Below are 18,921 nucleotides of genomic sequence, written 5' to 3'. Positions count from 1 at the left end.
GCATTGCACTCGCGTCTCGCACAAGAGAGCCACATGTTTAGAAAGCCATGTAAAATTAATGCAAGTTCAACTTTTAAAAAACATGTCTAAAGACGTTATGGCGGTTTCCCCCCAACATCTCATGTTTTTAAATGTAAATGTTTAAATGTTTTTAAAGTAGCCTACTCTTTGTGATTGGTTTTCAGTCCTTTGTATTAAACTATACATACATGCATGGTGCTGTTTTTTTTTTCTAATTGTTTAAGCAACTTTATTAGTTATATATGGTTTATAAACATTATTTTAAACATTATGCACTTTTTTTCAAAGATAGTCATGTTATTTTATTACGCTTTGAAGAAACGTGCATAATATTTTGCTCTATGCGCCCTCTTGTGGCCTCAGGAGAGAAGCCAAAAGCTTTTTCCCCCTAACTGAAATTATGCTTTTTAAATTCGAATATAATTCGAATTTTGATTATATTTAAGTAGAAAATTCGAATTTAGTTTTTCAGTCATTTTGACAGCCCTACCTCACACACATTCACAAACCTGAACGCTCTCAGTCTGAGCGTTCACATGTTTCAACGTGAGTGCAATTTTGACTCCAAATTACACTGTGGCCCAATTTACATTTGAAAACCCTTGGTTAATGTTCTCATTTACATATTCTCACGGTTAGTACAGCACACAACAAGCGAGCTGCCTGTTTTGATAACAGTTTGTCGACCTGTGGAAAAGTCTGCTGTAAATCCGTTCCATTGTCTACTAAGTGCATGAATATTTATTGAGGCATTTATGAAAGGTTGTGTGTTGTTAAACTTTTTTTACAACTATAAAATATTTCTCAGTCCTGAGTTAAAAAGACGTTAACCCATAGAGAAGCATAGAGGGAAAATCCCTTACGTTTTGACTAAGACTCTTTGCTGAATCTCTTTATTCATAAGCAGCTACACTGCTTTCCCATCATGCACCTTGCACCTCATTTACATTCCTCCAGAAACCCCGCCCCTGCTTCCACCAATCTGTTCATTCGTCAATATCAGCAGTTGTTCACTTTTGTTTTACAATCTTCTTTCAAATCTCTTTTAAAGAGATTCTTTTTCTTCTTTCAAATCTTCTTTGTGTAAGTCATTGACAGCTGTGTTTTGTAGCAGGGCAGATTGTCTGCAGCTAATGTGATCATGTGACTTGTTTAAGAAGGTTTGTTGGTGTGATCTGTAATGCTGAACAGAACAGTTTTTTGCTCTGTCATGATGGGCAAAGTGAGAGTTTAGTTAGAAGATGCAACTAGATGCCTTGGATTAATCATGCAGAATTGCACAAATTCATATCTCGGTCCAAAGATTACAAATCACAAGGACGTATTTGCTTATGACACATCTGAATGTTGGACTGTCCATGCATTTTTCAGTCCATAAACAGTTTATATTAAGGTTTGATAAAAGTGCACTAAAATGTTTGGATAAAAGTTTGTGAAATTAACAGTATTTTTTGGAAAATATGATTCAAATAATGTATATCCACTTGAGGTGAAAAGTGCATTAATAAGACATATGGTGGGTCTCTGCCATGTTGAGATCACACTAATTTATCTTTGTAACTCCAAATATGTAGTGCACCTTTAAGACAATGGGCAGATACTCCTGTAATACAAATGTAAGTGACATTTGAGAGAGATTCTAAGTACACTCTGAATTCATAAAAATGATAAAGTCAGAGGATGTGTTAACATCTTACACGCTTGTGTGGTTTCCACCAGAGACACTGACGATATACCACCACTTCTGTTTTCAAGTACTTCCTTATTTTCAAGAATGTCGCACTTATATACAATAAATGCAATGCATACTTGGCGAATAAAGCTCATTCTGAAGTTAATTTCCATCATTCTCTGCAACAATAAATCAATAAAAAATTAAATAAAAATCTTAATCATTACTGCAAAAAAATTACTGCTCAGTATTTTTGATTATTTACAGTACAATTAACTAAACATTCTTAAATCAAGGTAGCAAAAAGCAAAAATATTTAAGGTATTATTAAGTCTTCTAAATAAATATCAAAATTAAGTGAGTTAAACAAGACTTTGTATCTTATGTCATTTTCAATTTCATTTCATGTTGTTTTAAAGATGTTGAGATATTTGACTAAAAACGGGACAAAAATGCTTTTAGAAAAAAAATGTGCTGTGTATTTTTGTCTTGTTCTGCAATAAAAGTCTTAACACTCTTTAACGACAATTTACTGGAGTAGCACAGCTGCGTAAGATATTAAGATATGGTTTTCAGAGAATATATAATAAATTTTACTTCAAATATGCTTTACAACAACAAAAAAAATGAAGTCAGGATGAACTGGTTTAAAGGGATAGTTCACCCAAAAATAAAAATTCTGTTATCTTTTACTCACCCTCAAGTTGTTCCAAACCTAGATATTTTTACAGGAAAACAAGACAACCCTCTTAAGAAAATCATTTTTCCAGTGCATTTATCATGTCTGTGTAAGATTCATTATTATTTCATTTATAACTGACTCTACATTTAGCATACTAAGCTACTGTAGAAACAGTTCTGCTGTTCACTTTAGAAACACTATGGGCCTTCTTAACAATGCTTTATTGAAAATGCATGAGCTGAGAAAGAGAGGAATGAGTGAGTAGGAGAGTGACAGAGTGGGAATGGTTGAAGGAATGAAGGCACAATTGAGAGGAAAGGTTTACATAATTATGGGACAGAATTGTGTTCTAGTAACAAATGCATTTACCTTTTGCAAGCTTCTCTTCCAGTCCTTCACTTATTCATTATCTCTCAGTTCATGAGCCTGATCTATAGCTAGTCTTTTTTCCCCCTCATGTTCTCATTTTTAACCCCAGGGTTGTGTTCTCATATAAAAGCTGGCTATATTAACATCCTGTGTGTTTTGTAGCTGGACAGATTTGGAAACATCAAGAGTTTAGTGGAGGATCACCTGCAGACCAGCATGGTCAGTAAACACTCATACACTGAATCATAGCCTTTGCAGAATTGTGCAGATATTTCATTTTTAATTATGAGTTACAAATAAATACTGACATGTCACATTTAGACATTTGTATACAACAATATTGTGAAAAATATTACTAAAATTTAAAATAACGGTTTTCTATTTTAATGTATTGTTAAATGTAATTTATTCCTGTGATCAAAGCAGAATTTTCAGCATCATTACTCCAGTCTTCAGTGTCACATGATCCTTCAGAAATCATTCTGATATGCTGATTAAGAGATTTCATATTATCAAAGTTGAAAACGGTTTTGCTGCTTAATATTTTTGTGGAAACTGGGATATATTTTTTCAGGATTCTTTGAAAAAGTTAAAAAGAACAGTATTTACTTAAAATAAAAATCTTTTGTAACATTATTAATGTCCTTAATGTCACTAGTTTTGACAGTATTAAATAAGCATTTTACAGCATTTTAAATAAATGCTGCCATTAATTAAAATTTAAATCTGGTTTGAATGTTGCCCAACCCTGGTTTCATGACGCATGTATACAAACTGATACAAAATTTTCCTGATTTCTCACTGTCTTGTTTCTGTCCAGGTGGTGGGAATAATAATTGGCGCTGGAGTCGTCATCGTCCTCATCGCTGCCCTCATATTTTTTGTCATGCGCAGGATGCAGCTCCGCAGTTAGTTCTCAAAAACTCTTATGTCAAATGAATGTTTCTTATATTTCTACTTTCTTTGCTTTGTGAAATGATCAAGTAATCTAAATGTATAATAATAAAGTGCTGATAATATTCACTGTGTTCTCCATATACATTTAGAGAACATATAGACGTATTGTGTTCCCTTTAATTTATTCTTTGAATTTTCTTGAATTAGTCTTAAATTTAACTTCATAAAACTTGCAGAAATTCATTTATATATATTTGCTTGTTTTCTTCTCTCAGAACTTGAGGCTCAGGAAGCCCCGAAGTATCGTTTTCGTAAAAGAGACAAAGTCTTGTTTTATGGGAGGAAGATTATGAGGAAGGTGTCTCAGTCCACCTCTTCGTTAGTGGGCTCCACTTCTTCCTCCAGGCCCCGCCTCAAAAAGAAACAGAAGATGCTGAACATTGCCAAAAAGTACGTTTCTGTAAGGCCATTATTGGGTCATATTCATTGGCTCAGATGATCAGGTATAATAGCATGTGTGTTTCTCAGGATCCTGCGTTTTAAGAAGGAAGTGCCCACTCTGCAGATGAAGGAACCTCCTCCGTCAGTGCTGGAGGCAGATCTCACAGAGTTTGACGTGGCCAATTCTCACCTGCCATCTGAGGTGCTCTACATGCTGAAGAACGTGCGGTACGCTCTCATTGTTTCTGAATTGATTCACATCAAGAGTGATGTTAAAGAGAGCTTGACCACTCCCATGCGTTATGGAATGTAAAATAATATATATATAATGTATGTTTTTGGTCTGGCGTGTCTCCTGCAGTGTGTTGGGTCACTTCGAGAAGCCGTTGTTTCTGGAGCTGTGTAAGCACATGGTGTTTCTGCAGTTCCAGCAGGGCGAATATGTCTTCAGACCCGGTCAGCCTGATAGCAGCATATATGTGGTACAGGATGGCAAGCTGGAGTTGTGTCTTACTGGACAGGTGTGTGAATCACTCATCCAATTTTATTTTAGTATCATTGAGGTACTATTATAGATTTTATTAATATTTTGAATTAGTTTTGATATTTTCTGTTTTTATTTTAAAGGGTTATTAGTTCACCCAAAAATTAAAATTCTGTCATTAATTACTCACCCTCATGTCGTTCCAAACCCGTAAGACCTCCGTTCATCTTCGAAACACAATTTAAGATATTTTTGATGCATTCCGAGAGCTCTCTGACACTCCCATAGACAGCAAGGGTCCTTACACGATCTACGCACAGAAACGTAGCAAGGAAATCGCTAAAATAATCCATGTGACATCAATGGTTCAACCGTAATTTTACGAAGCTACGAGAATACTTTTTGTGCGCGAAGAAAACAAAAATAACGACTTTATTCAACAATTCGTCTCCTCCGCGTCGCCCTGGCGCCATTTTGGAGAGTATCACATACGTAAACAACGTATATACGCGGATACGTTGCGTACGTTCAGATCAAAGCATAGACAACATAAAAACAGCGTATCTGCGTACGGTGCTGCTGACACAGAACAGCATACGTTATGTGTCACGTTACGTTATGAATATATATGCGTTATATATTTACGTATGTGATACTCTCCAAAATGGCGCTATAGGGTGACGCGGGGGAGACGAATTGTTGAATAAAGTAGTTATTTTTGTTTTCTTTGCACACAAAAAGTATTCTCGTAGCTTCGTAATGTTACGGTTGAACCCCTGATGTCACATGGACTATTTTAACGATCCTTGCATCGTTTCTGAGTCTTGATCATGTAAGGATCCTTGCTGTCTATGGGAGGGTCAGAGAGCTCTCAGATTTCATCAAAAATATCTTAATTTGTGTTCCGAAGATGAACAAAGGTCTTACAGGTTTGGAACGACATGAGGGTGAGTAATTAATGACAGAATTTTCATTTTTGGGTGAACTATCCCTTTAATTTGAATTAACGTTTTAGTAATAAACGAAAATGAGAAATGCTTCCTTGGCAACTGCCACCTTTTTCTATTTATTTTATTTGAAGCAACATTATTTTTTTAATGGTTTGTTTTATTTAACTAATAACCCTGGACTCGCCTTTCCAATAAGGATGGAAAGGATGGAGTGGTCAAAGAGGTTTACCCTGGAGACAGTGTTCACAGTCTGCTAAGCATCCTTGATGTCATCACAGTGAGTCACACCCACAATTCCAGTCTCTGTGTGCTCATGCTGTTTAACAGCACAGGAAACCCAATTACTTTAGAAAGTGTTATACAACCTTTATTTTGTTCTCTTTCCTGTTCCTGTTTCTTTCACTTTTTCTTCCCTTTTCTTAGAAATTGCCCCATAAGAAGGTCAAGTAGCAATTTTTGTGAAAATGCTCACAGGAAATGTCATATTCTGGATATTATGCATAATTCACAGGTTTGAACGTTTGTGTATTTCAGGGTCACCAGAGACCTTATAAAACTGTCTCAGCGAGAGCGGCAGAAGTGTCCACTGTCCTCAGACTGCCTGTCGATGCCTTTCTGTCTATCTTTGAGAAATACCCAGAGAGCCTTGTGCGGGTGGTTCAGGTCTGGAATTTTAAAATTGCTCCGAAATTTCCATTGTTGTCTGTGAGGACACTGCTCATAATTGAGAATATGTTTCCTGTTGTGTCCTCTCTGCAGATCATCATGGTCCGTCTTCAGAGAGTGACTGTTCTGGCCCTGCACAACTATCTGGGGCTCACCAATGAGCTCTTCAGCCATGTGAGTGAACACACATCCACACTCAATGCACACTCGCTTTCTTTCTTATGATTGGTTGCTAGCACACAAAAACTATAGTAGTTTTTATTTTATACTATCCAAAATATGTACTATTTCCTTTCTGTCAATCTTCTCTTAGGACATGCAGGCTCGTCCCTCTCCTACCTCTCCTCATGCAACACGCTCCAGTCCGGTACGACACAGCAAACGCTTTGGCAGTCTCACCGTTCCTGATAAACATCGTGAGGCCGCTGTTCAAAATGCTTCTGGTGAGGCATAATATCATTATATCTGTTTATTTACTATACGCCTCAAGTTCTTTGTGTTGAGAGATGTTAGGCCTTTAGATTTTTGTTTAACAGTGAGTGTCTGCAGGTGGGGATCATGGGAAGGATGGTGGCACAACACCGACCCTCAGTAGGACCATATCCATGCCTGTAGACATCGCAGGTAGGTGCATACAATACCGTTCAAATGTTTGGAGTCAGTAAGATTTTTGTTTTTTTCAAGAAATGAATCATTTTATTCAGCAAGGATGCATTCAATTTATCAAAAGCTATTTTTATCAATTTATTCTTTTTAAATATTTAGTCATCAAAGAATCCTGAAAAAATGTATCCATTTTCACAAAAAGCTGCATCACTGCTTTCAACATCGATGATAATAAAAAAAAAAAACGTTTCTTGAGCAGCAAATCAGCATATCAGAAGGATTTCAGAAGGATCATGTGACACTGAAGATTGCTTCAAGCCTGCTGAAAAATCAACTTTGAGATCACAAGAAAAACTAATATATTAGAATAGAAAACAGCTATTTTAAATTATAATAATATCTCACAATATTACTGTTGTTACTGTTTTTTTAAATCACATAAATGCAGCCTTGGTGAGCATAAGAGACTTCTTTTACAAACCTACAGAAATCAAACAGAACCCAAATTTTAGAACAGTAGTGTATATTATAATATTATTAAAATGTGTACAATATACATAATATTATAGAATTTATACAGTTACATGTTATGTGTATACAGGTGCATCTCAATAAATTAGAGTAATTAAAGCAAAAGGAGCCCCTACCAAGTATTGAGTACATGTACAGTAAATGAACATACTTTCCAGAAGGCGAACAATTCACTAAAAATGTTTTTTGTTATTGGTCTTATGAAGTATTCTAATTTGTTGAGATAGTGAATTGGTGGGTTTTTGTTAAATGTGAGCCAAAATCATCACAATTAAAAGAACCAAAGACTTAAACTACTTCAGTCTGTGTGCATTGAATTTATTTAATACACGAGTTTTACAATTTGAGTTGAATTACTGAAATAAATTAACTTTTCCATGACATTCTAATTTATTGAGATGCACCTGTATATAAAACATAATTTATACAATATAAAAATGTATGATGTATCATGCTTATGTTGGTGTCATGCTGTGATGTTATTGCTGAACTTTATGTATGTCGTAAAGGAATTCAGAAGAGTCTGCGTTCAGATTTCGACATGGCTTATGAGAGAGGCCGGATCTCTGTATCTGCTGAGGATGGAGAGGAAAATCTGCTGAGGAAAGCTCCACCTGCTTTCACACGAGTGGGTTTTTTTACACTCATTTTAACACATTTCACATACTAACATAGTTTGTATTACAGTAATTAGAGTCTAATGAGAACAATCATTAAGAGTAAGAATTCTATTTAAAAAAAAAAAAAAGACCTTTTGGATTTACACTGAAATATGACCCCCACAAAAAGTACTGAACCACTCAGCCTTTAAGTCTAAAGACATCATGCTTGTTTTCTGTGACACAGGAGCAGCGGGAGAGGAAGGTGACAGTGGATGAGGTTCCTTCAAGTGTGTATTTGTATCCTGAGGAGGAGTCAGGAATGGAGAACATTTTTAGTCCATTTCAAGGACGACCTAATGCTACACTGTTCGAGGAGGCCCAGAAAGAGATTCTCAAACTCATGAAGATTGAGGCATGTTTTTGTATTTGTGTGGTACAGTTTATTGTCAAAGTTCATAGTCCGGTAAAATGAAGCAGTTTCACATTCACTGTAGTTCTCTGATTTCTGACGGTCACACCTGTCTCTCTTTTGCTGGACTGGGGTGATGCCCTTTCCTCATATGCCCTCTTTCATCATCAGGACCCTGCGCTACTGAATGGGAGGGTGACGTTTCATCATGCTAAAGCTGGATCTGTGTTAGCCAGACAGGGAGACCAGGTGCTCATTCTCATTTCTTTTCTTCTGCCCAGTTTATTTGGCAAACCTTAGATCTCTTATACTGATGAAACCTATTGTAATCTTTGTAATACCGTTTCTTCCTCTTCTTTTCTATAGGATGTGAGTCTGCATTTTGTCCTGTCTGGTTGTCTTCATGTCTATCAGAAGATGATTGACAAGCAGGAAGCAGTGTGTTTGTTTGTGACCCAGCTGGGTGAGATGGTTGGACAACTGGCTGTACTCACAGGAGAGCCGCTCATCTTCACCATCAAAGCTGAGCGTGATTGTACCTACCTCAAGATCTCCAAATCTAACTTCTATGAGTGAGTGTTTCTATATAGTCATGCAGTTGATTTCTCACAGACTCTCAAACCTTCAGTCTTTTGGATGGCACTCTACCTATTGCAAATCTCACAAAGAACAAATCTCCATTAGTAGATAGCAGAGTCATATTGTCTGTGATTGTGCTGCCCCCTGTAGGATCATGCGTGAGCAGCCAAGTGTAGTTCTCAGTGCAGCTCACACCGTGGCTATCCGCATGTCCCCGTTTGTACGGCAGATGGATTTTGCCATTGACTGGATGGCTGTTGAAGCCGGGCGGGCCCTGTACAGGTACCATAACTCTCTCACATAAAATGTTTTTTTTTTTGTTTTGTTTTTTCAGTTCATTGTAACATTTTCTTTAGCTGAAAACATTCACAGGTAATACTTCAAATATAACTTTGAATAAATGACAAATGTTGTTTGGACAATTAATTTAGATAATAAATCTTAAGAAATATTATTTTTATGTATACTTTTAGTATATTTTATTTTTCTACACTAACGTTCAAATGTTTGGTTTTACAGTAAAATTAAAAAATATATATTTTCTAAAAGAAGTCTCTTATGCTCACCAAGGCTGCATTTATATAATAAAAATACTGTAATATAGTAAAATTATTAAAATTTTAAAACAACTGTTTTCTGTTGAAATATATAAAAAATGTAATTTATTAAGCTGAATTTTCAGCATCATTACTCCAGTCTTCAGTGCCACATGATCTTTCAGAAATCATTCTGATATGCTTATTGGCTTAGTGTTGAAAACAATATTTCAATATTTCTCTGGAAACTATGACTTTTTTTTTTGTCAGGATTCTTTGATGAATAGAACAGCAATTATTTGAAATCTAAATCTTTCTGTAACAATGTAAAAATCTTTACTGTCATCAATTAAATGCGTCCCTTTTGAATAAATGTATTAATTTCTTTCAAAAAAATATTGTGACACCAAACAGTAGTGTACATGTTCAGTCAATATGCAAGTAATTAATATCATTAAATTTGTTGCGGTCCATAGGCAAGATGATCAGTCCGACTGTACCTATATTGTGCTGAATGGGCGACTGCGTTCTGTCATCCAAAAAGTGAATGGGAAGAAGGAGCTTGTTGGAGAGTATGGCAGAGGAGATCTCATTGGAGTTGTGAGTCTAAAGCTCTGGAATGAAGGCTAAAGGGTCTAAACTAATCTAAACTGAATTTAGGATCGCTGAACTGTCTCTGTTTCTCTCAGGTGGAGGCTTTGACTCGGCAGCCTCGTGCCACCACAGTCCATGCAGTCAGAGACACTGAGCTGGTGAAGCTTCCAGAAGGAACGCTCAACAACATTAAGAGAAGATACCCGCAGGTGGTGACACGCTTGATCCATCTGCTGGGGCAGAAGATTCTGGGGAACCTCCAACAGCCCCGTGGACCTTTCTCAAGTACGTCCAAAAACCAAACATTAATCATTCACATCGCATTCAATGCTTCAGTAAAGTCCAGCTTGAGAAGAAATATCATCTTAGGAACAAAGAACAGGAAGCGGAGCCTTTTCTATGTGTTTAAACAAAGAAAGAGTAAAGAAATTAATCCTTTTCTCTAGGCTCCGCTCTGGGTCTGCCAAGTGTGGCGTCGAGTCCGGACGTCACTAACCCAGCTAGTAATCTCTCCACTGTGGCCGTGCTTCCTGTTTGTGATGAGGTGCCAATCAGTGCCTTCAATTTGGAGCTCAGCCATGCCCTCAGTGCCATAGGTAAACTTAAGCAGTGATTGACAATTAAAGCACATGATCTAGACCCATAATCTAACACACTTTCATCCTTCAATCAGGACCAACCCTGCTGCTAACCAGTGACATCATCAGAGAGAGACTTGGAGCTTCTGCTTTGGACATGTAGGCCTATATATGAGATCAGAACATCGCATTCATTTTTAAAACTGCAATCTGAAACGCTAATTTTTCTCTAGTATTCATGAGTACAGGTTATCAGGTTGGTTGGCTCAGCAGGAGGACATTAATCGTATAGTGCTCTATCAGACGGACAGCAGTATGACCCCATGGACTCAACGCTGTATCCGACAAGCTGACTGTATCCTCATTGTGGGGCTTGGAGACCAGGAACCTGCACTTGGAGAGGTATTCGTTTCAGTCTAGTGTTGTTTCTGTCCACTCTCATGTGAAATGTGTGAGGTGGATTGAAGTGATTGAAGATCAGAGCTGGTATCCAAAATGTTGAAAGCTGAAACCCCACAGGGAAATTTTACTTTTCACCTTATGCAAGGCACAACTTTTGGTTAACAATTACAAATCATGTCAGTGCATATGAATTGATTTTGAAATGTGGATTTTTGTATCGTGAATCACTTTTGAAGAATTGATTTAAAATGCTGAAAATTGAATGACTCGCAGAAAAACTCATGGAAATGAATAAAATCTTTTAAGCATAAATTCTTTTCAGCACATTGTACACTTTGTTATATTCCAAGTAGCCTGTATGTACATGTATTTAAAGTAGGGTGGCCATATGTGCCATTTATACGGGACATGTCCTGGCCAGGATTTTTATACTGCCTAAAACATCCAAAGTAGTTTGACCAATAATATGCAGGCAGGTATTGTATATAATCGACCAATCGTGGTGCGTGAGAAGGTGAGATCTACAGAGAACGATCAGAGCGATGCAAATACGCATGCATGTTTGTTCGTTCGTTCGACTTGAAGCGTCGCTGCGCACCGATCATTGAATGAGTACCGTGAGAGCAGTTCGACAGCATAAGCAGCCATCTGCTCTGCTCTCTATAGCTCTCGTGAATGTCATACAACGATCGGTCTGGGGTGCGTTTCCCAAAAACAACTATGGCCGCAAGTTCTGTCGTTACCAATAGAGTTCATTGGAACTAACGACCATAGTTGGCTAATGATGCTTTTGGGAAACGCACCCCTGCACATTGCAAACCGCTAAAACCTGGATATTTTAGGCAATACAGAAATCCTGGGAAGGACGCGTCCCGTAAAAATGACCCGTATGGTCATCCTAATTTAAAGTGTTTACTTTCAAGTTGCTTGGTGCAATAAGCATTTTAAATAGTTTGCATTTTTGTACCCAAGATGCATTAGAAGTAGTTACATAATTCTGTGAATGTACTTAAAAAAATACAGAATCAACTCATTAAATTGAATGGAGTTAAAACGAATCTCATTGTGAATCAGATTAGTGTTGGGCGATATGCTCAATTTACATATCGTCTTATCGTCAGCCTGTGAGATCGCCGATATTAATTTATATAATTATTTATTTACTTGGTTTCATTGCCGGAAAGTGAACCATCTCCAGCCATAATAATAATTATAATAATCGTCTTGCTATCGTCAAAGGCATCAGCCACAGGCGATATCTCTGACTGTTGTCGATACACGATACTATCGTCCATTGACACAACCCTAAATCAGATCGAATCAAATTGTTCTGAATTTGCAAAAATCATTCCTGAAATTAAGAACTTCTCAATCTTGAATCAATTCACTGTCTATCCAAAGATACCCCTAGTGGTTCGAATAACTTCAGATGGAGCTGATCCAATCAGAATTCTGATTCAAATGCCATGAACCCATGTTCTTACCTTCTCAGTTGGAGCAGATGCTGGAGAACACAGCGGTACGGGCCCTGAAGCAGCTGGTTCTGCTGCATCGTGAGGACGGGCCGGGTCCGTCGAGAACCGTTGAATGGCTGAACATGCGAAGCTGGTGCTCTGGACACCTTCACCTAAAGTGCCCTCGTAGAGTTTTCTCACGAAGAAGCCCCTCCAAACTGGTAACGTGTAGCTTTCTGTTGATTTAAAGAACAAAAATTGTTAATAATAACCCTTGTGTTTGATAAGGATGTGGTTGTTGCCTTAAACAGCGAGAGGTATATGAAAAGGTTTTCGAGAAGATTGCAGACAGACACAGTGATTTCTCACGGCTGGCCAGAGTACTCACAGGAAACAGCATAGCCCTTGTGCTGGGTGGAGGCGGAGCCAGGTCAGTGACTTCAAGCAGTTGTAATACCAGAGATGGTCTTATTATTGGGAGATAATATGATCCGCAGCTCTACCTTAGTCTCCTTCCCTGCAGGATTGCGCATAACAAATTTAATGGTTTTTGCTAACCTTGGAGGCTTGCCGGATCCAAAGCTTTGGAAAGTGGCTTTTTCAATTCACTTATTTTCAGACATGTCTGTTGTATTTTAGTCTAATTTATATACCGTTTTTTTATTTGCTTTTATTTTTAGCTATTTTTAGTGTGCTTTTGTCATTTAAAAAATATATATTATTATATATTACTACTGTTTGTTTTTAATGTTACTCTTTAGATTTAAAGTATTTTTATTAATTTTAGTTTTAGCTCAGATTTAGTTTTTATTTATCCAGTTAGTAATTTTAGTGTTTTTTTTTTTAACTTACTTCAGTAAGTTGCTAAGGCAACATTTCTAATTTTTGTGTAGTTTGAGTTTTTATCTCATATTTATGTTTTGTTTTTGTTTTATTTTATTTAGTTTTTGTTTTTAAAAGTTCTAGTTAAAAATAATAACCCTGGTCTTTGTAAGTGGTCAACATGATGTTCAATCTTGCAGGGGCTGCTCTCATGTTGGTGTAATCAAAGCCATGGAGGAAGCAGGAATTCCCATTGACATAGTGGGAGGAACTTCCATTGGCTCATTCATTGGTGCTCTGTATGCAGAGGAGAGAAGTGCTGTTAGGGTCAAGCAGAGGGCGAGAGAGTGGTCCAAGGTAATGTGACTCTATCCGTTAACTGACACCGTTTACCTTGCTTTGAGCAATCAGATAAGATAGAAGATGTTTAGTTATTAATCACTGAAATTTAATTTCATATCTCTTTTGCCTTCAGGCAATGAACTCCGTATTCAAAACGGTACTGGATCTTACTTATCCAATCACATCCATGTTTTCTGGCTCCGCCTTCAACACCAGCATCTCCAAAGTCTTTGAGGACAAACAAATCGAGGTAAGAAGTCACCAAAACTCTTTTGGAGGTGCACTTGTTTCAGAAATCTAACCTAATGCTCCTAAAAGATGCATTTTATCAGTTTTAATTGATCTATATTACTACTTTATTTAACGTTTTTCATCTTCATAATAGCTAATGTAATTAGGAAGGGTGATTATCATATGTATGACAACATATCGTGTTTTTTTTTGTAGGACTTGTGGCTGCCTTACTTTAACGTGACCACAGACATCACAGCTTCTGCTATGCGTGTTCATAAAGATGGTGAGTGATGATTGAACTTTGTCCTCTTAATGTGGGGTTCCTCAAGGTTTCATGTTAGGGGCATTTGACTTCTGGAATATACATATTTTAGGAATTATTAATAATTTAATAATTAAATAATTTTGGTAAATGTCATTGTCAATAACTGATATAAAAATAACAACCAAAAAAAGTTTACAGCAGTTATCGTTTGAATGCTATTAAAAATGAACCTTGGTTGTTAAATGATAGATATTTGGGATGTTCAAGTTGTTTGGTGTTTGGTTATGTACATTCTCAACTTGTAATGATCGGGAAAGAGAAGCTAATGTTGCATGTGGGTTGTGCAATTTGCTGAAAAGTCTGAAATAACTGATGGCTTCTGAGAGAGATCTAGAAAATGCCCATTTCATTAATGCCTGTTAACTCGCATGAAATCGAGATGTTACTGAAGTGATTAATTTCCTTAACTCTGTTTGTCAAATGCATGAATACATTTTGGGATTGACCAGTGGCATATCATGCATCTCTGAATTCTGGGTTTGGTCCCCAAATTTAGTTGAACGTATATCTGTTTCCTGATTAAAATAAGTTCATTCACACTGGCTAAATCAATTCATGATCATGGTAAAAACACTGACTACAGTTTAATGCTGAAAAATGCTGGATTTGGGGGCTTTGTAATGGTCATGTGTTGTTCACCTGTGTTTGCCCAGGTGGATTATGGAATTGAATTTGCATGTCTCACTAACTGCAAGGACAAAGTTTGTCTCTGTTTTCTTTCCCACTATGTTTCTCTCCCTTTTTTGTCAAAGTGTCCGTCTTCCTTCTGTCCTACCCTCTGTGTCATAGAAAAGGCTAAGTTCTCATTCAAGGTCATCCTTTTCACACATCTTTATCTCACTATTTTCTTTCTATTATATTCTAAATGCCCATCATGTCAAGTATACACTATTAGTTGTGGTAGAAGGTAAAACCCCTTTTTCACCCCTTTTAGTAGTGTCTGTAGGATCCAGAATGCATCAACCATTTGCTTCCCCCTGCCCTCTTAATGCCATTTCCTCTTCATTCTGCTGTTGCAGCATTGCTTATTCTCACACTGACTGCACAAATAAGACATTACAGGTCCAAAGACTTTACTGCAACTTACAGTATGCCTTCACTCAGCTGTGGATGTTGGTCAGGTTGTGCTAATGTGTTATAATGTCTTCTTACATTCAGTTTCACAATGCGAGAGTAACAAGTTCAAAGTCATTTCACTGATTTTCATTCAATAGTAGTTAAATGTGGGTAGGGCAATATGGCCTGTATGTTGCCATATTGAGATTATTAGCAGGCTGAAGTCTCATTACTGAATAAGATTTTGTGAGCTACAAGACCTATTGCTTTGTCAATGGATAGTGCACGTATTCTGTTTTTTTTTCCCCCAGCAACTTTAAATGCATCTCATTTGCAAGTTTGTGGTCAGTAAGATTTTTTTTTATGTTCACAAGGCAGCATTCATTTGTCAAAAACAGTAGTATTATAAAATATTATTACAATTTAATAATATACCTATTTTATTATATATACATCTATTTTAATATATACATTTTAATAAAACAAATTCTGTGCCGATTTGGTACTTAAGAAACATTTCTTCTTTTTTTTTTTAGTTAAAATTCTTTGAACAAACTAAGTTTGAAAGCGTTTTTAAAAATATATATTTGTTTGTAACATTATAAATGTCTTTACTGTCATGTGACCGTGTTGGTCATTATTTTGAATAATATTTAAATCGTATTATTTTATTTTAAATCGGTGATTTTCATTCATGGAAAAAATCTTACAACTTATTGAAATTTCATAGTAAAATACATATTTTTTCCCCACAAGAAGCACAAATCACACTGTTGTAGTTTTGTCAGAGAAGATGCTGTGGTCAACATGCTGTTGTCATTATTGTGTGCTATAATGCTTAACAGCCTGCAGATCTCTCTTTGGCCCTTCCACCTCTCCTGCCTCCTTTCCTAATCTGTTTATTTGCCCATTTGGCATGGCATAGACTGTCATCTCTAATAAATGCAGTTTAGATTCATATATTCAGCATTCATTCCCTCTTTGGCCAGGTAAACACACTGTTAGAAGTGTTGATGGTATTTGACATTTAGAAATGAGAGAACAATCAAGTTTTGTTTTTCTTGTTTACATTGAATGGAATAATGTCGTCTGATTAGCATAGCCAGATCTCAGCATGATGTCAATGAAACTGCGGAGAACTACAGTTTTGGGTCCCCGTCTCATTCTCACTCATCTGTTTCCTGTTGTTTACTGTCCCTCCCTCCTCTGTCTCTCTCCACGTCTTGTCCAGTTTTGATTTACTCTCCATCTTCATTTTGCCAGGCTGTGTTTGGCGCTATGTTAGAGCCAGTGCCTCCTATACCCCTTATCTGCCTCCGCTCTGCGACCCCAAGGATGGCCACCTCCTCGTGGATGGTTGCTATGTTAACAATGTCCCAGGTCAGGATTCTGCCCCCTTTTCACCAAAGCCTTCTAGAAGCCTAAAGGAGGTTTATAAAAACCTGCTACACCAGTATCCCTGCGACAACCAACCACTCAGTTACCCTTTGCTTTTTATTGTCTCTTGTCCTGTTTAAAACTAATTAACCCCCTGCTTACATTGGGAACCCATGGCTTGGAAGGAACCCAGGATAGTATTCAATGAGAGAAAGAATAGAGGAGAGAGACTGTGCTTTTATAACCAAGATAAACATTACATTTAGCTGAATCTGATTAAAAAAAAAAAAAACATGTCCAGATTTAATTTCATCCCAAAATAATAAAAAAAAGAAATTAGATTTTGCATAAATAAAATAAAGCCTAGATTGTTTTTTTTCATAGTGTGGTTATTTTTTATGGCAATTAAGCACAATTATTCCCCATATTCTCATTACCGTAATCCAGATGTATATAATGTTTTATGCATAATAATTGTTTTTCGTGCTTAATTGCCATGAGTGAGAACATTTTCTTATTGCATTTTCTTTTAGCAAAATATAATTTATTTTTTAGGGTGAAATATGACTCAAGTCATTTACCCTCAGGACCACTAGGGGCACAATTTACATTCAGTTTTTCTATTCACACCCATTCTTATGGAACGATATTCCGGACAATTTTCAAAAGGAATTTCAAATTGTATTTTCAATTGCGTTTTCACTATTTTCAAAAGGAATTGCAAATTGTATTTTCAATTGCATTTTCCATATGTGGACGCATAAAATGTGACAATCCAAACGCAATTGCAAATCTTGCATTACCATTTGCGTTTTCGCTTTCGCGTGCGCACAGTGACTGCCAAATTTCAAATGGAAAAGCAAAGTCCATTTGCAACTGTATTTCCCATGTCTTATGTGTTATGAGCCTGTCATATTTAAATAGCAATATTAATTACCACGTCTGCTTTTTCACTCTCGCTGCGTCACGCATGTAACCTGCCAAAACTCAAATGGAATCGCAATTCCTTTTGCATTTGACTTTCCGATGTCTACATAAGCAGTGTTAAGCTGACAATCATCGTCAGGGGCGGGACTATACTAGGGGGCGTGTTTGTATTGGGTGGTGACGTCACTCACAGACGACCGTGTAATGCTCTGATCAATGGAGATAATCGGTAAAGTCTCTGCTAAAGGCAGCTACCAATCAGTTTCGTACCTGTGTGAACGAACAGGCAGTGCAACCTTCTTGGCACAATACATAATTATGTCTTTTTTACCCCAAATGTAGCGATTATCCCCTGCTAACAGCGGGAGCCACAACGGTATGCACAATAGGTCAATATTCACTATTAACCAAAAGCTTTTCACCTGTCTCAGAATCTCTCAGTGTTTACACTCACTTACACTTTTAATCCGTAATAGAGAGGGTGTCACACCTGCCTCGAGACCTTTTACCGTTTGCACTCCACTTGATGCATGTTTGCTTAAGTGCATCAAGTGGAGTGCAAACGGTAAAAGGTCTTGAGACACGCTCTCTATTATGGATTAAAAGTGTTAGTGAGTGTAAACAGTGAGAGATGCTGAGACAGGTGAAAAGTTAATAGTGAATATTGACCTATTGTGCGTACCGTTGTAGCTCCCGCTGTTAGCAGGGGATAATCGCTACATTTGGGGTAAAAAAGACAGCATTATGTATTGTGCCAAGAAGGTTGCACTGTCTATTCGTTCACACAGGTACGAAACTGATTGGTAGCTGCCTTTAGCGGAGCCTTTACCGATTACCTCCATTGATCAGAGCATTCGGCACGGTCGTCTGTGAGTGACGTCACCTCCCAATACAAACACGCCCCATAGTATAGTCTCGCCCCTGACGATGATTGGCAGCTTTCCATGTAGACCTCGGAAATTCAAATGCAAATGGAATTGCGATTCCATTTGAGTTTTGGCAGGTTATGCGCGACGCAGCGAGAGTGAAAAAGCAGACGTGGTAATTAATATTGCTATTTAAATATGACGGGCTCGTAACTACTAAGACATGGGAAATACAGTTGCAAATGGACTTTGCTTTTTCATTTGAAATTTGGCAGTCACTGTGCGTTCGCGAAAGCGAAAATGCAAACGGTAATGCAGGATTTGCAATTGCATTTGGATTATGTCACAATTTATGCGTCCACACATGGAAAACGCAATTGAAAATACAATTTGAAATTCCTTTTGAAAATTGTCCGGAATATCGTTCCATACATTCTTCCCTGTTTGGCTTTTTTGTAAAGGACACTTTATGCACACTTAGAGTCCAGTCCATTGATTT

The 18,921-nt window shown here is 37.2% G+C and overlaps 1 protein-coding gene across 2 annotated transcripts in view; it reads left to right on the top strand.

Moving 5' to 3' along the window:
• Positions 1 to 18,921, top strand: part of LOC107676850 (neuropathy target esterase-like) — a 31,363-nt gene that overhangs the window by 5,255 nt on the left and 7,187 nt on the right. For both annotated transcript variants that reach the window (XM_016471534.1, XM_016471533.1), the window contains exons 3-27: positions 2,907 to 2,963; positions 3,565 to 3,652; positions 3,917 to 4,091; positions 4,170 to 4,310; positions 4,444 to 4,603; positions 5,713 to 5,793; positions 6,051 to 6,179; positions 6,276 to 6,356; positions 6,496 to 6,625; positions 6,732 to 6,806; positions 7,829 to 7,947; positions 8,166 to 8,333; positions 8,502 to 8,579; positions 8,697 to 8,902; positions 9,060 to 9,191; positions 9,922 to 10,045; positions 10,135 to 10,324; positions 10,486 to 10,635; positions 10,713 to 10,776; positions 10,851 to 11,019; positions 12,512 to 12,694; positions 12,785 to 12,903; positions 13,496 to 13,652; positions 13,771 to 13,887; positions 14,085 to 14,154. In XM_016471534.1, the coding sequence (XP_016327020.1) occupies positions 2,907 to 2,963; positions 3,565 to 3,652; positions 3,917 to 4,091; positions 4,170 to 4,310; positions 4,444 to 4,603; positions 5,713 to 5,793; positions 6,051 to 6,179; positions 6,276 to 6,356; positions 6,496 to 6,625; positions 6,732 to 6,806; positions 7,829 to 7,947; positions 8,166 to 8,333; positions 8,502 to 8,579; positions 8,697 to 8,902; positions 9,060 to 9,191; positions 9,922 to 10,045; positions 10,135 to 10,324; positions 10,486 to 10,635; positions 10,713 to 10,776; positions 10,851 to 11,019; positions 12,512 to 12,694; positions 12,785 to 12,903; positions 13,496 to 13,652; positions 13,771 to 13,887; positions 14,085 to 14,154 (3,163 nt within the window). The remainder of the gene's footprint in view (positions 1 to 2,906; positions 2,964 to 3,564; positions 3,653 to 3,916; positions 4,092 to 4,169; positions 4,311 to 4,443; positions 4,604 to 5,712; positions 5,794 to 6,050; positions 6,180 to 6,275; positions 6,357 to 6,495; positions 6,626 to 6,731; positions 6,807 to 7,828; positions 7,948 to 8,165; positions 8,334 to 8,501; positions 8,580 to 8,696; positions 8,903 to 9,059; positions 9,192 to 9,921; positions 10,046 to 10,134; positions 10,325 to 10,485; positions 10,636 to 10,712; positions 10,777 to 10,850; positions 11,020 to 12,511; positions 12,695 to 12,784; positions 12,904 to 13,495; positions 13,653 to 13,770; positions 13,888 to 14,084; positions 14,155 to 18,921) is intronic.

This window comes from Sinocyclocheilus anshuiensis, unplaced genomic scaffold (genome assembly GCF_001515605.1).
Source record: "Sinocyclocheilus anshuiensis isolate Anshui unplaced genomic scaffold, SAMN03320099.WGS_v1.1 scaffold2166, whole genome shotgun sequence".
NCBI classification, from domain to species: Eukaryota; Metazoa; Chordata; class Actinopteri; order Cypriniformes; family Cyprinidae; genus Sinocyclocheilus; species Sinocyclocheilus anshuiensis.
The sequence above is the reverse complement of the archived record's forward strand: the minus strand, read 5'-3'. Positions and strand labels throughout refer to the sequence as shown.